General features: G+C 39.6%; 1 protein-coding gene across 8 annotated transcripts in view; it reads right to left on the bottom strand.

The window, feature by feature from the left end:
- Window positions 1-12,788, bottom strand: part of LOC124077015 (protein HIRA) — a 206,389-nt gene that overhangs the window by 164,797 nt on the left and 28,804 nt on the right. For all 8 annotated transcript variants that reach the window (XM_058571732.1, XM_058571731.1, XM_058571730.1 and 5 more), the window contains 3 exons: window positions 11,926-12,020; window positions 4,592-4,687; window positions 3,255-3,415 (listed from right to left, as the gene is read on the bottom strand). In XM_058571732.1, coding sequence (XP_058427715.1) covers window positions 3,255-3,415; window positions 4,592-4,687; window positions 11,926-12,020 — 352 coding nt within the window. The remainder of the gene's footprint in view (window positions 1-3,254; window positions 3,416-4,591; window positions 4,688-11,925; window positions 12,021-12,788) is intronic.

Below are 12,788 nucleotides of genomic sequence, written 5' to 3'. Positions count from 1 at the left end.
ATAGTAATATATGCATACCCATGTTTATAGCAGCACATTCACAATAGCCAAACTATGGAACCAGTCTAGGTGTCCCTCAATGGATGAAAAAGAAAATATGGTATATATACATAACGGAGTTTTATTCAGCCATAAAGAAAATGAAATTGTGGGCTGGGGATGTGGCTCAAGTGGTAGCGCGCTCGCCTGGCATGCGTGCGGCCCGGGTTCGATCCTCAGCACCACATACAAATAAAGATGTTGTGTCCGCCGAAAACTAAAAAATAAATATTAAAAAATTCTCTCTCTCTCTCTCACTCTCTAAAAAAAAAAAAAAGAAAAAAAGAAAATGAAATTGTGTCATTTTCAGGAAAAAGGATGGAACTGGAGATCATCACGTTAAGTGAAATAAGTCAAACTCAGAAAGTCAAAGGTCGCATGTTTTCTTTCATATGTGGAAGCCAGTAAGGAAAAAGGAAAACAAGGTGGGGATGAATCTAAAAATCAAAGGGAGATTAGTAGTGGAAAGCGATCAAGTGGTGGGAGAGGGGAAGTGCTGGGGAGTGATACTGGCCAAATTATATTGCTATACTGTGTGCATGCACAAATATGTAACAACAAATTCCATCAAACTGTACAACTATAATGCAACAATAAAAAATATGGGGGGTGGGCAAGAAAGAAAAGAAATGCTGCCATAGAGAAAGTTCCCTTGCTTATATCTGGGAGTTCAGGAGGAGTCTAGAGTGGAACAGATGACCATGAGATACCACCTGCTTCTTTGAGCCTGACTCCTCACCCAAGGAATGGTGAGGATATCTGCAAAGAACAGGTCTGTAAAGTCCTCATGAACTGTAAAAGGCACAGAAGCAAAGGTACTGCTCCCCTGACTTGGCATGATGGTTAAGGCAACACACCCCTCACTTTATTCATCCTGCAAAGTGAGATGTGAGTCCAAAGCCAACTTCAAGGTCAGCATGGGCTACCCCTAAAGATTTAGGGGCTAACATCTTGACCTCATGGCACAGAGAAGGGTAAAACAAAGCAGGGCCTAAGTGCAATGAAATCACCTGCCTCAGAACCCTGTGTAGGATGACCCCCAGCAGAGGTTGAAGGGTACTACTAGTTCCTCCTAGTACTCAAAATTATCCTGTAGCTGGATGCAGTGGTGGTATGCCTGTAATCCCAGCAGGTCTGGAGGCTGAGGTAGAAGGTTCGTGAATTCAAAGGCAGCCTCAGCAACTTAGTGAGGTTCTAAGCAACTTAGTGAAACCCATGTCTCAAAATAAAAAATAAAAAGGGCTAGTGGCTGTGGCTACATGGTTAAGAACCCCTGGGTTCAATTTCTGGTACCCAAAAAAAAAAAAAAAAAAAAAAAAAGAGTCTCCTGCAGCTGCCCCAGGAGCCTGGCAGCAGAATCCTGAGATACTAAAGGTGTGAGAACCACATCACCTGAACTAAGAAGCTGTAGGAAATGGATATAGGACTAAGTCTAGTAGGTTTTGACTGGAGAAAACTGAATTCCTGATTTCCACTTTCTTTCTACAGCCAGCCCTTACCAGTGGGCAAATGTTTATTCTTCCAGCAAATCTTCACTCCTGTGTTCCTTTGCTCTGAGAAGCCTTCCCTGATGCAATCACCCAACCTGGGCCATTACAGCACACAGTAGACAATGATATCATCATTAACACACAGAAATGTCTGTCTTCATGTGAAGACATGTGCTCACAGGTATCAGCAGGGCACTTTCTCTGTGACATGCTCTCTAGAGCACACTCTGTAGATAATGTGCTAGGGTTAACAGATATGTTCAACATCACTAGCAATTAAGAGAAATGCAAATTAAAACTACGCTGAGATTTTATAATTGCCAGTTAGAATGGCAATTATCAAGAATATAAATAACAATAAATGTTGGTCAGGTTGTCAGGGTTTGAAAAAAGTACACTATACATTGCTGGTGGGACTGCAAATTGGCACAATTACTCTGGAAAGCAGTATGGAGATTCTTCAGAAAACTTGGAATGGAACCACCATTTGACCCACTTACCCCACTCCTCAGCCTATATCCAAAGGACTTAAAAATCAGCATACTAGAGTGACATGTCCACATCAATGTTTGTAGCAGTTCAATTCACAATAGCTAAGCTATGAACCAACCTAGGTGCCCTTCAACGGAGGAATGGGTAAAGAAAATTTGGTAAATATACACAATGGAATATAACTCAGACATAAAGGAGAATGAAATTATGGCATTTGCCAGTAAATGGATGGAACTAGAGACTATCATGCTAAGTGAAAAAAGCCACTCCCAAAAAACCAAAGGACAAATGTTCTCTCTGATAGATAGTGACTCACAAGGTGGGGGCAGTTCACTGGATTGAACAGGGAGGAGTAAGGGGGAAGGGAAGGAGGACAGGAATGGGAAAGACAGTAGAATAAATTAGACATAACTTTCCTATGTTCATATATGAATATACCACCAGTGTAACTCCACATCATATAAAAATAACAAAAATGGGAAGTAATACTCCATGTATGTATGATATGTCAAAATACATTCTACTGTCATATATAACTAAAAAAAACCAAAAAAACAAAAAAACAAAAAAAACAGGTGCTATGCCGAAGAGCTGTAAATGTCCATGGGAGAGATTCCATCTCAATCTACTTTTATTTCCCCACACCCAGTATTGCTTTAAATACAGAAGCCACTTCATAAATGTCTAAAGAATAATAGTGATTTTGAGCTGATTCCATATGAAATCAGAACTCAAGGAAGAGAGAGTAAAATACCACAGAAGCCACTGCAGTCTGTTCTCTAGTTGTTTTGCAAACTGAACTGCTAAATCTGCACACAAAAAAATTTGACTGAGCAGATGTCAATGAGCACAAGTCACAAACACGGCCAGGAACCATTCAAAACAGTCTCTTCCATGTTCTCCTCATATCAACAAGCCACTCGGTAGGGTGGCTCAATGTAAACTTCCCACAATGGCATGAGTTGGGTGATACAGTGCTGCAGGAATAGATCTAAGGTTCTCTTCAGCTTTAAAATTTATAAATTATTTTCAATTCAAAGCTGGACATTAAATGCCTTCCCATAAAGGAAAGACTTTTATCATACAACTCTCAGGGCCTACCCTACAGAAAGCTGACTGGCCTGCTAAAGCCCCATACTCTGTGCATTCACCTACATGGTCTGGATCATGGTCAGGTTCCTCTCTCATTGGTCAGACAGGTACTGGGGCCAAACCCTGGGCCTCCTCAGTTACCTCATCAAAAGGTTTGGTGATGCTGGTCTCTAACTGCCAGTCCAGGGTCCTCCACACCTTCAGACTGCGGTCATCAGCTTGAGAGGCAATGTATTTACCAACGGGGTCCCATGTTAACCCTTTCACCAAGCCAGAATGACCTCTAAGAGTAGCAAGAATTTCTGTGAAGAAAAAAAAAAAAAAAAACCAGAAGAAATTTATACAGGCATTAACTCAATGAAAAACAGTAACTCTATATATAAAATACATGAGCCATAGTGGGTCATGGAAAAGAAATCCAAGAGAAGGGACTTAAGCCCACCTGGGCACAAGCAAAAGAGCCACCTAGGTTGATCTCCACCAAAGCAAATAAAGAGATTACTGCATCAAGGACGCAGATACCATGGATTCCATTCAGCCACAGCTAATACTCTCAGTGGGGTCACACATGTCCCCAGAATGATAGGCAATAAGAGATCTAGGCCTGGGCCAGAGCTGCCAATTCTGCTCCCACATCTTGTCTGCAGCCAGCAGTATAGCCCAGGGCTGCCATTCATGGACAAAAGTCTATGCCAAGTTGGGCTATGACTTGAGTATTTCTGATGTGAGCAGCCCTAGTAAGTAGCCCTAATAGACAGAGGCTGAGCAATTTAGGGGTTTGGGCCCTGGGCTAAAATCATTAAGTAAGACAAAGAATTGCACAATAGTACCTCCTACAGATCTGTAATCCAAATGCTGTACCAGTCTCTAAAACCCCCTCTGTGGTCAGACTTAATGTCGCCACACATGTCGGTGGTGAATTTTAAAGAAAACTGAAATGACTTGGATCCATGTCCATGGATGATAGATTTTGGCCCATGAGGAAAACATATTCCAGATACTAAGTGGGAATATAAATATTTTATTAATTATAAACTTTAACACTAGGCCAGGTTATGCCATCTCTTATGACTTTAAGCACCATGAATAGGAAAAGTTCATTTTTTGCACAATAGGGTTTGTGTTAGCCAGCATCTGCTCAAGGGCTTCAAAGGAGATAGCAATTAAGCTGAGGCCATAGCCTAGAAGAGGGACACAAAGCATGTGTGGGAGTTGAGGGTCCTCAACATTAATGCCAGCACTCAGTTACTCTTTTTCTTTAGCATAAATTTCTTTTTAAATATTAAACAAACGTAATTGATAAAGAAAAAAAGACCTGGTTTACTGAAGAGACACAAATCCCAGGCTACTATGATACACTTGCTGCCACCAAGATTAAGGAGACAGAGCCCACTTCCCAACCCCACTCTAGTCACCAACAGGCAGGACTTCTGGGAGCAGCCCATTTCTGCCATCAACCAGCAGGGAAAATCCCAGACCTGGAAATTTCACGGCATTCCAGATGACGACAGTGTTATCCACGCTGCATGAGGCTAGCCAGGCATCATGGGGAGACCATGCTACATCCATTACATCTAGAAGAAGACAGGGGGCTTGTGGTGAGATCTCTTACCTGGAATGCACTTGGGTAAGGGTAGGCACTCAGCAGCAGCCTTTTCTGCAGGCTGGGCTGATTGTTCCTGGGATTTTCATGTCTGAGGACATATGACCTGGGACCATCAGAACTAGAAACTTTATAAAAAACCAACATGAAAAAATTCCCCACTAAGGATATTTAATTGGTTATAAAGTTTAAAGCACCTAATTGACCAAAATGCCCACTCCTTTTACAGACAAAGCAACAAGGCATAGCTGAGAGCTTGGGTGCCATGGGGTATCACAATCATATATTAGAACCACAATCTGACACTTCCTGGGTCTGTGGTCTTTGGGGCCTCCTCCTCAACTAATTTGTATCTTTACTTATAACCGGACCTTCCTCAGAGAGCATTCTGAGTTCAAAACAAGACATGGTAGGGAAAGCACTTAGCAGACTTCCTGGCACATAGTGAGATCAAGAGCTGCTGACTATCTGAATGAAGTTATCTTTAGGCCCTGCTATTCTCATGACTTGGATCTCACCTCTGGTGCCAGGAACATGTCTTTCTTATGGAGTTCCCAGAAAGAATCAAGCATCACATTAATGCTCATTTCTTTGTGACTCAGTTTTTTCACCTGTAACGTGTGGATTAAGCAAACAACAAACCTACTCTCATAGGATTATTTTGAGGATTAAACATGACAATGCCATAGTAGAGCACCTGGCACACATCATGGCATCAATAAAGGTCAGGCATGATGGTGATGTCAACCACACCCATCTTGCTATCTAAATGTGAAGGCTTGGGATCTTACTTCCTTTTCTAACATTGGTGCCTCAGGAAGTCAATAGTTATTTAGTTCTTTCCCAAGAATTTTTTCAAAAAGAGGTATAAGCTAAATATTCAAAATTTGTATCAGACCTTAAAAAAATCTTTAATAGCAACTTAATGAAATTTTTTCACATTCCATTGTGTTCTGTGGATCACAATGTGTATGCATGCACTGATATGCTGCATTTCATATTCTAATCACCTAAGAGGACTTCACAACTTCTTTGGTTTTACTCTACATTCTATACCGTTGAGAACATTCATTACTATAAACAGACCTAAGTTATCACTGAAGAATAATTGGTTCCAGTTTTTCATGCTACCATGTACATGTGCCACTCTCCATACTCTAGATTATTTCTCTGAGACTGATATTCCAAAGTGGGAATCCTGGAAAGGATACCTGAAATCTTCAGGTCTGGATTCTCATAATACTGCAGAATGCTTTTCAAAGACCTCTGTGCCTTTATATTTCTATGAACAATGTCTGCTTCAAAATTCCCTGTTAAGAATAGGATTATGATTTTTCCTTCTAATTTATTAAGTGCCTTTTAAACTTTAGTTTTAATTTGATTATTAATGAAAGTAAGGCTTCTTTATGTCTGTCTACTATATAAAAAGTCTTTTTGAACTAATTTGATCACGTCTTGTGACTAATAGAAAATCTTTCTGTGCATTGGGTGTAACAAATATAAATGTAGTGTTTACAAAAATGAACAAGAATTTTCTCTAGGACTTTAAGAGTCCTGCAGATGCAAGCATATAAACACCAATATTTCACTGTAGTACACAAGTATAAGAGCGAGATGTAGTCGGATGGGAACCCAGAAAGGATATATGATTACATACAAAACATACATTAGCTACAAACTTCACCTATTCACCTTCCCATATTATCACAATTTTACATAGTAAAGTCTGTTATTCTCCTTTGTGATTTCTTCTATTTCCTATTAACCTTGAAAAATGTTCCCTCTGCTAGAGTTCTGATAAATATTCAATTCTACTTTCACCTGGTTTAATTATTTACAGTATTTATCTCTTTAAAATCTCAGATTTATTTTTGGTGTATGTGAAATTTAGTAAGGTTCTAAATGAATTTCTCCTCAATTACCAACTGCTTAATGGTTAGTATGTTACATGAGGGAAAATTTATCCCCCCGGCCTTTATTTTGGTAATGGGGATTGAACTCAGGGCACTCAACCACTGAGCCACATCCTCAGCCTTATTTATAAGAGACAGGGTCTAGTTGCTTAGCGCCTCGCCATTGCTGAGGCTGCCTTTGAACTAGCAATCCTCCTGTCTCAACCTCCTGAGCCACTGGGATTACAGGTATGTGCCACTGCGCCCAGTTCCCTTTTTGATAAGTGATGCCTCAGTGGCAATACTACAATTCCTTAGATATATTGTAGCCTCCTCCAGTTATTAGTTTTATCCAAAACCCATAATGTTTCTATCACTAAAACTTTGAAAGTTTTCATCGGAAACATCACTTATCTATCCAGTGGCTCTTCAAAGTCACTGTCCAGTTCTGCAGTAAATCCACATACATGGCAAAATTTTCTCTCTGAATTCCAGGTTTGGAGCTTCTGTCTCCAAATGGTATACCAAGCCCTTTCCTTCTGTGGACTGACAAAAATCCAAGACCCTTTATTCAATTTAAATTTTCGGTCACTATTCTCATCATATTTGTTAGGGATTCCAAGATGATGATTCTTCTAAGGCTAAACTCAAGGCTTTGGGTTCCTTAAACTTCTTGTTCTCTTTCAACAACCTTGGCTTCTACATTCATTTCTATGGTCATGCCCAGATGACAGATCACTGCAATTCCAACTCTCCCACACTCAAATAACCACCATGCTAAGATCCATTGAGGCTACATCCTTCCACTCTCTGCCACTCCTGTATACATACTCACCTTTCTCCTCTTCTGAGATCTCACTATCATTCCTCTTTTCCTTTTATGTCTTCATAGGTGCCTGACAAAACCCAGCCTGGTACAATGCAAACTTATCTTTCCCCAGTCTTTCTTGAACACCCTCCAACAAGTTTTGACCCAACACCATGAATGTCATCAATCAATCACATTGTTAAGGCTGCCTGTGGCCTCTATGCTATCAGGTTCAGGTTCAGGTTCAGAGTGTGTTCACTTCACCTCAGTGAACACATTACTCTCTCCTTTCTCTTTCAAACACTCAACACTATTTTTACTGGCCTCTTTCTTAGATTCCCTTGCTTGTTTCATCTCTACAAACCCTGGCTCCATCTTTGAACTGTTTCTACCCAGAACCTTCTCCTGTCTTCAAAATCTCCTATTCCCAAATGCCTACACAGCATGTCTCTCACACCGGCAAATTTAATATATCTAAAACCAAAATCCAAAAGCATTTCCCCTAAACAAAGAGACTGCTTCATCTCAGAGTATGAGAACTATATTCATTTTTTTCCTTATTCAGGCCAGTGTATGAACCTGTCTTTATGCTTCTGCTCTAATACTGTGTCTGATCCACTAGGAAATCTACCTCTGACCACTTCTCACCACTCCCCAGTAATGACCGAAGTCTGAGATATAGACCTACATTATGGTAATAGCCTCCTCACTGATCTCCTTGTGCTGTGCTTAGCTCCTCATGATATAGACTCATATACTTGCCAAATGTCTCAACTTCCCTAACCTAAACCCTCTTAAGCCTTCCCATCTCCATCAGAGGAGCCCTCGGTCATCTCAGTGGCTTTCCAAACAAATCAAACACATACCTGTGCTCCTGTTCCCTCTGCCTGGTTGTCCCCTCACCTTTTTCTGGTCTCCCCTCAGATATCACCTTCTCATTGAGGCCTAACTTTGAGAATAATGCTTATAATGGCACATACTTCTTATTGAGCTCCCCAGTACTCATCCCAGAGCTATCTCCCTAGTGCTCCTCTTCAAATTTCCTATATGACCAGATTACTATCTATCCTTTTGTAAGAATGAAAACTCTTGAGGGAAGGGCCTGAAACACATCATATACACAATAAATATTTATTAAATGGATGAGCAAATATTAAATGTGAAAAAATGTATTTTATTTAGTCTATTTATAAAGTAGTCATTTTATATGAAAAAAAGGTTTGTAGTGGTGTGATCTCAGGTGTAGAAGTACATGCACCCAGTCCCAGCTACCTGGGAAGTTGAGACAGCATGATTACTCAAGCCAAGGAGATTGGGGCCAGACTGGGCAACATGTTGAGACCCCATCTCTTAAAAACAAACAAACAAACAAACAAACAAAAAAAACAGATTTTTTAAAAAAAACCTGTTTGTGGTTTAAATCTCAAAGATCTCACACATTCTTTTCTTCTTCTTCTCTCTCTTTTTTTTTTAGTTGTAGAAGGACACAATACCTTTATTTTTATTTATTTTTATGCAGTGCTGAGGATCAAACCCAGTGCCTCACATGTTAGCACTCTACCACTGAGTTACAACCCCTCATGCATTTCTTGGTAGATTATTCCTGGGCATTTATAATTTTTTATCCTATTATGTAAGGGTTTTCTTTTTATTATTAGATATTCTAAATGGGTATTAGTAGTAAAAGATAAATAATTAAATTTGTTCTTATATGAGGCCCTTTTTTATTTTTTTGAGACAAAGTCTCACTGAGTTCCTTAGGGTTTTGCTAAATTGCTGAGATTGTCTTGAACTTGAGATCCTCCTGTCTTAGCCTTTAGAGTCGCTGGGATTACTGGCATGCACTACCATGCCTGACTCATTTTTATATTATTTCCCAGTATGTCTACCCTCTTGATTTCTGCTTAATTGTACTGCAGAAATTCCAGAGAAGCAAAACAAGTGATAGTACCTACTCTTGTCTTTTCTTGACATAAAAGGGAATCAGGATAACCTGTGAACTATTTGCCATTGGTTTTTAAAAGACACAGAGTCAGGTGTGGTGGTACATGTCTGTAATTCCAGCTACTCAGGAGATTGAGACAGGAGGATCCTAAGATTGAAGATAGCAACTTTGTAAGACACTGTCTCAAAATAAAATGAACAGGGTTGGGAATGTAGCTCAGTGATAGAGCACTTGCTTAGCATGAGGAAGGTCCTGTGTCTGATCCCAGTACAAAAGAATAAATAGATAAATAGACACAGAATTTGATTATGTTAAGGAAATAGCTTTCCATGGGCATTTTTAAAAAAAACATATTTATTAGGGACTGATAACTCAGCTGTGGCAGTTGAGTTACATAATATTATTTTAAAAAGAATAACCCTCTTAATAATTATGGGGCTTTTCTAATTCAACCTCCTTCAATCTCCTTGTGTTATTGTTTACGTTATAGTAATAATTTCCTTACTCACAAAATTCTTCCATTATGAATCATGGTTAATTATAATGCATTTCTATTTTCAAATATTATAACACTTAGTAGTATCATTACTGATTTTTATTCCTTCATTCAAGTTAATCTGTGCCTCTGTTTCATTGTTACTTTTTATTAGGTTTTGGAAATCTTTGAAGAATAAACTTTTCTGTGTTCTGTATATATTTTCTTAAAAGCTTGAAACAATGCATCAACAAGTAATCTAGGTCCAGAAATCAAATTTGAAGACACAGTTAAACTACTGCATTGGATTTTACTCTGTTTAGGTTTTTCCTCTCTGTGGTTATAAATTTTGAAAGCCTTATTTTGTTTTAACTTATTAGTTTAATCGTATAAAATTATACTGTTCATGTTTTTCCATCTAGGTTAAATATTTTTCTAGACCTTTACTTCTAATTTTGCTGGTTTTTCTCTCTACTCACTAATTTAATATGTCAAGGATGTATTTCTCACACTTTGCTTTTCAAGGACCTGGTCCATTCTTACTCGTTTATCTCTTAATTCCACTGATTTTTTTTTCTTTTCTTCTTAAATGGTTTAGCCCACACCTGCTAGCAGGACCAATGAATAAGGAGTGGCAGGTATCCCAATTGAAAGTAACCAACCCTACCTGCCTGTTAAAGGAGATCCATAGGGTTTTGGGGCAATAAGAGGTGCTGAAGTTAAGGCTGGACCTGAATCTCAGGTTAGGGGACCCATAATATTTCTTACTTGAGATCCCAAGTAATGCTTGAACACCCTCTTAGACACATGTGCCAAATTCCAGAGAAGCCTAACTAGGTTGCTATAAAATTGCTGTGAAATAAATAAGGGCAAATTATACATTTTTGTTATTATTAAACAATAACACAAGGCTACTGCTTCAGCTTTTACAAAGTAAACTTAATCCATGGTTAGGAAGAGACAGATATGTTCACCTTTACATTGTTTATGGAGTATTTACGGAACATATGATATACAGCTAATGAATAATATATAGCCAATGCCTCTCAAATCTCTTATTCCTGCTTGGTCTTCTGTAGAGTGCTAGGCTAATAGTTTACTGACATTTCTTCCTCTACCTGCTCAAACCTAGTCCACCACACACTAAACTGGTGCCCATTCCCATAAGCCTATTGCTCTTATGGTCTCTGTAGTGGATACAGTTGGTTATGCAGACACACAAAAAGAAATCTATATCATCTCTCACTGGGTTTGTCCTAAGTAGTTTCCAAATCTATCTCTTCTCCTCTCTATCCAAAGATCACAGGCCTTACAGTTTTCATATGAACTACTGGAACACTCTCCTTTCCAAGAGCTATCAGAACAACCTCTCTCTTTCATGATGAGTAACACCCTCACTAACAGGGCACATGAGCCCTATACACTTGGCTAGCCTAACTTTGTGCTACTCTCTTCTTTGTCTATAAAAGATACAACCAGGGTAAAATGTTTCCAACTTGCCATTTATACTAAGCCTTTTTCACTATTGCTGCCCTCCTGCTTGGGCTTCAGTTCATTCCTGGGCTAGACCACAAGCTTCCTGAGAGAAGTATAAATTGTATTTATCTGGTACCCTGGGGCCTGGTCCTAAAGTGCAAGGGCTTTTAGATTATTACAGATTGACCTTCTTCCTCTTTAGTTTCAATATAACACATGCCTCTTTCCATACATTTTGCAAACATACTCAAGAAATTTTCCTTGGGTGCCTATGGGCTAGTTTCTGGGAAATAAAGTATGCTTACAGATTTAATGATCCAGTGAAGAAAGTACTGATTCAGTTCAGCAGGATGAATAATAAGATGTGGAAAGTTTTACATCAAAGATAAATATGTATTTCATGAGGGGAGAAATAGGGGACTAAAGGCAGTTGGAGGTTGGCAGGAGAGTCAGTGACTGCACAGACCTTGAGAGACAAGGACGTGACTGGTGGAGATAGGAAGGACAGCCCAGATACTGGGCTGCTTTAAGAACCAAACGTTCACACTGGGTTCATAGAGGTGCTGCTGAGGATCTGAGGGATCCACCCACCCCAGAGGGCAGCCCTACTCACCACCTGAGTGACTCCGGAGAATGGAAACACACCGCCACTGCTCCACATTGGCAAGTTTACCACTGGAGCCGAACACAGTACTGGGCCCAATGTACCTGTATAAAAGAGGAGTCAGACAGGCACTCATGGAGTTCTTTGAGCTCTGTGCAGATGTGTCCTGTAGCACGGCTTATCATGGCAGACACAACAAAGTAAATATAGACAAAGATTGGAAAGCACCAGGTTACTGAACAAAAGCAGCTAATTAGGTAACTTGTGATCCATGCAGTTGATGAAATACTACACAGCCATTGCAAGTCTTGCACAGGAAAATGTTCACAACATATTAAGTGAAAGAAGCAGGCCACAGGACATCATATACAATATGATACCACTAATGCAAAGTTTAAAACTGAGTAGAAGGACAACATAGAAAAATACCTAAATATCAAACATGGCCTTTTAAATGATGGGATTATGAGATACATTTTTCTTTTACACACTTTTTTACTTTTCCAAATTATGTACTAAATGTTATTTATGTTGACTATTTAAAGTAGCAAAATAAACAGAATGTTGAGGCCCCTACTAATGAATCAAATAGCCCTGCCCTATCACCAAAGGTGGAGAAACCGCAAGCACCAGGTACTAACTCTTTTCAGAAAAGCAGTTACTTGAGGCCTAGTGGAGGCAGCGTGAGCCTCTGTGAACACCTTTTGCTCCTATAAAGCTCTGTACCAACTCAGAGTCTGTGAGGCAGCCCAGTGGGTCCAAGGAGGTGGCATGCCTCTGCTCTCAAAGCCCCAGCCATGGGGTCACTCTGGCTGAACAATGGTATAAAGTCTGGTGCTGCAGCCTGATTGACCCAGAGTCACCAGGGGAAT

The sequence above is a fragment of the Marmota monax genome, unplaced genomic scaffold, assembly GCF_021218885.2.
Source record: "Marmota monax isolate L192 unplaced genomic scaffold, Marmota_monax_Labrador192_F-V1.1 WCK01_AAM20220418_F8-fsc00157, whole genome shotgun sequence".
Classification (NCBI taxonomy): domain Eukaryota; kingdom Metazoa; phylum Chordata; class Mammalia; order Rodentia; family Sciuridae; genus Marmota; species Marmota monax.
This window is presented reverse-complemented; position numbering and strand designations above follow the sequence as displayed.